Source organism: Protobothrops mucrosquamatus, unplaced genomic scaffold (assembly GCF_001527695.2).
Source record: "Protobothrops mucrosquamatus isolate PMUCROS unplaced genomic scaffold, P.Mucros_1.0 scaffold2793, whole genome shotgun sequence".
NCBI classification, from domain to species: Eukaryota; Metazoa; Chordata; class Lepidosauria; order Squamata; family Viperidae; genus Protobothrops; species Protobothrops mucrosquamatus.
Genome location: NW_015388830.1, coordinates 50,803 through 56,802, shown reverse-complemented (window position 1 = coordinate 56,802; position 6,000 = coordinate 50,803). Strand labels below are relative to the sequence as shown.

At 42.0% G+C, this 6,000-nt stretch overlaps 1 protein-coding gene across 1 annotated transcript in view; it reads left to right on the top strand.

Annotated features, from left to right (window-relative positions):
- The first annotated feature begins 2,756 nt into the window (after positions 1-2,756).
- The window catches only part of LOC114922174 (zinc finger protein 208-like), a 38,959-nt gene continuing 35,715 nt past the window's right edge, over positions 2,757-6,000 (top strand). The window contains exon 1 of the mRNA XM_029286048.1: positions 2,757-3,682. Coding sequence (XP_029141881.1) covers positions 2,857-3,682 — 826 coding nt within the window. The 5' untranslated portion in view covers positions 2,757-2,856. The remainder of the gene's footprint in view (positions 3,683-6,000) is intronic.

Genomic DNA, 6,000 nt, shown 5'->3' with positions numbered 1-6,000 from the left:
GAGAGACACTCCATTTCCTCAGAAGAGAAGTTTGAAGCTCAGATTTGAAGACAAAAATGATCCATTATCTGGAGAATAATGGGGAGCTGATTGCAAAGGTTTTCGACTAGATCTTTGAAAGGCTGCAGCCACAGGAACAGCTGAGTGGGTAGATTTTGTGGGGAATAAGAAGAGCCAGTTCAGTGTAGTGGTGAAAACTGCAGGCTACAGACCAGGAGGTGCTCAGTTCAAGTACCGCATTCATCTGGGCGTCCCTGGCCAGTCTCTCTCAGACCTAGGAAGCAGGTGAGGGGGAAACCTTGCCAAGGAAACTGCAGGGAAACCAGTCCAGGCAGTAGCAAAGGGTCAAGACTGACTTGAAGGCACCTAAAAGAAATATTGTGGGTAAGGGTCAATGACAGGGGATTAAAAGTGCAAAGAAGTTTTGGTTCACTGTCCAGTCAGGCAAGAAGGCAGCTTCCAGGAGCTATGCAATGCTGGGATGCCAATTGACAGACAAAAAGTATGCCCATGAAGGAAGATCTATGGATAGGGGAGATTAAAAACGGCCTCTTTCTTGGCCCAGGATGCTACCTAAGACAGTGGTGGTGAACTTATGGCACAGGTGCCAGAGGCGGCACTCAGAGCCCTCTGTGGGCATGTGCGCCGTCACCCCAATTTTAGGCCTTCAGCTGGGTTTTACAAAACCTTTTCACTTTAGGCCTCCACCGCCGTGTGCAAAAAAAAAAAAGTTCAATCAATCAATTTCAACTTCTTGCGGAAAAAGTTGGAATTGATTGATTGAACTTTTTAGTCCCACGCAGTCTGTTGTTACCACTGCAGCCATCCCCACGCATGGGCCACACCCACCCAACACCTGACAATGCATAAGTGGGTTTTGGGTTGCAGTTTGGGAACTCGGTCTCTAAAAGGTTTGCCATCACTGACTTAGGAAGTGCTTTCTATGCTTCTTATGAGTTTACAAAAGAAGAGAGAATCAGTACAATATATGTTGCGGTTGTTCAGGTTCACATTCCCCCATGCAACAGAACTTAGAGCCAACAGTTGGACTGGGTCTTCTCAATCTAGTTGGGCTGGCATTGCCATCCCGACCCAACGCCACCCCCCCACCCTCCTCACCCCAATGTTTTCCTTTCAGTTAGTTCTCGCTTCTAGCAAACAAAGCCACTGGGTCAGTTGGAGTAGCCATGAGTGCATCCCCGAGAGACCCGAAAAAACAGGTTAGGGATCAAACTTGCTAGGGTGAAGCTATCAATATGGTCGATAGTTTTCAAAAACACTTGATGGCGCATACACTACAGCAGTGTTTCTCAACCTTGACAATTTTAAGGGATGTGGACTTCAACTCCCAGAATTCCACAGCCAGCAATGCTGGCTGTGGAATTCTGGGAGTTGAAGTCCACATGCCTTAAAATTGTCAAGGTTGAGAAACACTGCACTACAGTAATCAATCTAAAATCTCGCGAAGAACAGAAGCCTCTACTTCAGCCTTCTGTCGCTAGATGGCGCGCGCTCTGTTAAAGGAGTAACACGCACGACTAGAAAGCCGTCAATACAGTCGATGGTTGCTGAGTACTAACATCGAACGGGAGATGGGGCGTCAGAGCCGAAAGGTGTTAAAACAATCGAGTACTGGATTTCTAGAGAGGATGTGGAAGAGTGGAGAAGAACAGAGGAATCTCCTCTTCCGGCTGACTCTCCGGCTGGGAGGATGGTAGCATGGAGGGCGGCTGTCCTGCTCTTCCCAGGACTGCAGCAGCTGGAAGGTGAGTTGAGGACTGGTCGGAGGAGAAGCCGGGAGCAAGTAGGGCTGTTTGGTTTCCTCCACAGAGAAGAAGCAAAGAAGAAATCAGGCTGAAACATGTCAGCTGCTGCTGCATGTTCCTTCCCTCCCCAAATTTTGTTCCAGGGTTGCTGGTCGCTTTAAAAGTGGTGTCGGCAATTTTATGCTGGTTGGGAGATTTAAAAAGTCTCCTTCATTTTAGGGTGGACTCTTTGATTTTATGGACGTGTTGTTTTCTTGGGAACTTGGGGAGTTTCATGGACAAAACTGGGGGTTATATCTTGCAGATGCTTTGGGCATCATTCATCAATTGAAGCCCCTCATCTGTTGAAACCCAGCTCCATCTAAAATTAGACCCAAATGGTTGAATATACCCACATTTTTGAGGCTGAAATATGCATGGATTTTAACATATATTTGTAGTTGTGTCTACCTATGCTTGTCTCTGTGTGCTTATCTGCATAATCTAGCCTCAGGATTTCCTGATATATTTGAAAATAACAGCTTGTAGTGGTAAGAATTTGTGATTTGCTGAAATCCAGAAGAGAATTTAATGATTGTGTGGCTTTTGAACTTGGAACTCACTAGTCTTCTATGGGTCAAATGAAGCATAGTTAATGTTAGAGATTAAACTAGCTATTTGGCATGTTTGCTTTTTCATTATGATGCATGCTTTTTTCCTTTTGCTATTTTCACATCTTCTGCACCCATTTTATAAACAACCATTAAACTAACCTTTTATGTCAATCTTGTAGACCAAAAGGACGCTAGGAAGAGAATTCTGGACAAGTGAGAATCACAAGCAGCATTAAAATGGAAAACTATTCAAACCAGCAGTGAAAGTCTTTCCCACTTCCTCCAGAAAACTACAAAATTCTTCTCCTTCCCCAGACAGGTGACAGACAAAAGAGAGAATAACAGGAAAAGAGTTTTGAGCTGGAATATGTAGAACTCAAGCAAACACTCAAGAAAAAAGTCAAGAGGGATCATTTCCAAATTCAGAAAAAGGGGAATACTTTGGAAATCAGAGGGGAGGAAGGGGTCACTTGGATAAGCATATAAGGCAGTCAGTCATGAAAGCGTCACACTGTGAAGAAAGAAATAGTAGCTTGAATCAAAGAAAACTATACGGGTGTTCAGATTGTAGGAAAACTTTCAGTCGGGATTCTCACCTGATGATACATCAGAGGACTCACACAGGAGGAAAACCATATGAGTGTTTGCATTGTGGGAAATGTTTCAGTCATAATTCCAACCTGATAATACACCAGAGAACTCACACAGGAGAAAAACCATATGAGTGTTTGCATTGTGGGAAAAGTTTCAGTCATAATTCCCATCTGGTTGTTCATTTGAGGACTCACACAGGAGAGAAACCCCATGAGTGTCCAGATTGTGGAAAAAGTTTCAGTCATAATTCCAACCTGATGATACACCAGAGGACTCACACAGGAGAGAAACCATATGAGTGTTTGCATTGTGGGAAAAGTTTTAGTCATAATTCCCATCTGATAGTTCACTTGAGGACTCACACAGGAGAGAAACCCCATGAGTGTCCAGATTGTGGAAAAGGTTTCAGTCAGTATTCCAACCTGATGATACACCAGAGGACGCACACAGGGGAGAAGCCATACAAGTGTCTGGACTGTGGGAAATCTTTCAGTTCAAAATCTGGCCTGGTGATACACCAGAGAACTCACACAGGGGAGAAACCATATCAGTGTCTGGATTGTGGAAAAAGTTTCAGTCAGTCTTCTAGCCTTGTGAAACACCAGAGGACTCACACAGGAGAGAAACCGTATGAGTGTCCGGACTGTGGTAAAGGGTTCTGTACTAAGACTAACCTTATTACTCATGCAGGTTTACATATAGGGGAGAAACCTTTCAAATGCCCAGAGTGTGGACGATGCTTCTCGCAAACCTCCTCCCTTACTGCACACAAGAAAATCCACATGACGCAGAAGGTGATGAGTGAAGAGAAGGCTTGAATTTCTTTTCTGACCTGCCTTTGCAAAAGCAACTGAGAAATTAACTATTTAATTTGTGGCCTCCTTCAGTTTAGTCAAACCTGTCCTCACTATTAGGCATTTTGGGAGGAAAGGAAACAAATGAAAATGGAAAATGTTACCTTGATAACGGTTAACTACTTGTGTTGGCTTAACAGCAGAATGTAGTAGATATTCCCTTTTGCAAAAATAGCGTAATTGCTACCAAATGTTTTTGAGGATTTTTTTTACATGTTGACTATCAGAGATCATAGAAAAGCAACGTACAGAAACCTGCTACAGATGCTAAAAAAATATATTAGAAGATAAGAGCTCTCAGATTTAGTTAACATTTGTAGATCCTCAGATATAAAGTGATAGGAGAGGAGAAGTAAAGACGGTTTGGAATTCATCTTTTCCTAATATTTTCTGAAAATCTGCAAGAAGAATCCCTGTTCAGACTGCGAACAGTGAAGCACAGAATGGAAAACATGAGAGGTTTGGGACAGTGAGAACAGCAAGAAAATAACATATCTGATGTTTGTTGAGCATGATATGCAAATGCTGCTGGAATATAGATAAAAGGGGGTTCTGTCTTTTGAGCATAGCATCTTCTGCTGTGATCTCATTTGCTTGGAGGTGCCTTCCAAGGCTGGCGGGTGATAGCATTGCAAGATGCTAAAATTTTGGCTGAGTTTAGAAACAGCAAAGAAGTCAAGGGTTGTTCATTTCAGTAACACAATTCAGGTTATAATACATCACCCCCGTGGCTCTCGATACACAGAAACAACGGAGCACTTGCTTCTCCAGTGGCTGAATTAGATGTTTGTACCAAGCTCGTCTCCTGTATTACATAAACTGCTGTTCTCTTAGCTCCATTTAGACTTCTGTTTTTTAATATACTCTGTCATTTATGTCTTTTGTTTTTTTTGGTACAATTGCTATATTTTAGACTTTGCTTTCTATAGTTTTTAGCTGAATACACCCCATGTTTATTACGCTGGTCTTTTACTGTAATAAAGATTTTAAACTTTATATTTAATTTTCATCATATTTAGTCTTCTCTTTTTTGTATCATCTTTGGGCACATCTGTTACTAAATTTTTTGTATGCTTTAGGCGCTGAAAATGCTTGAAGTAGCTCTAATGCCTCTTGATCTTCCAGACGACCAATTGCATAAAGCAAACTCTTAATTGCTACAAGATTAGGATGTCTTTGTGGAACAAAATGGGACATCAGCACAGAGAGAATGAAAGAGAATAATTTGGAAGAGTTACTGGTTGACTGGCTACTGTAATAGTTCAATGTAAATAGTGTGTTTCTTTTGATTATAATTCTGTAAGGGCTATATTTTTTTTTCTTTTGGGTGTGTCTCATACATACAACCAAAACACCAGATAGTCAGAAAGAACAATGGGTATGAGTGTGAGGAGACGAATAAGAATTTATACCCTGCTTAAGCATTAATTGTGGAGCAGGAATAAAGGAATAGTAATTGAATTCCATCACACAAACATTCAACATGGACACAATGAAACTGATACAAAGGGAATAGTGAAATTCCCAAAAACTCCTTTACAGTAGAATAAACATATTAATTAGACCCCACAAAACCTACAAACACTATATATAAATCATAAAAATCAAGTAAAATTCTGCAACAGGCAATCTCATAGCCAGAGGAGCTGGTCCCCAGGGCCAGGCCAAAAGCCACTAGTTGGAGAGACACTCCATTTCCTCAGAAGAAAAGTTTGAAGCTCAGATTTAAGACAAAATGGTCCTTTTTCTGGAAAATAATGGGAACTCAATTGCAAAGGTGTTGGACTAGAAGATCTTGAAAGGCTGCAGCCACAGGAACAGCTGAGTGGGTAGATTTTGTAGGGAATAAGAAGAGCTAGTTTGGTATAGTGTTTGAAGCTCCAGGCTACAGACGGAGAAGTGGTCAGTTCCAGGCCTGCTATAGGCCTGAAGCCATCTGGGCATGGTTTAACTTTAGATGGTATAGGTCAGTGGTGGCGAATCTATGGCACGGGTGCTAGAGGTGGCACTCAGAGCCCTCTCTGTAGGCATGCGCATCATCGCCCCAGTCCTAGGCCTTCAGCTGGGTTTTATAAAACCTTTTCGCTTTAGGCCTCCGCCACTGTGTGCAACAACAACAAAAAAAAGGTTCAATCAATCAATTTCAACTTCTCATGGGAAAAAAAAAGTTCTTGCAAAGTTGGAATTGATTGA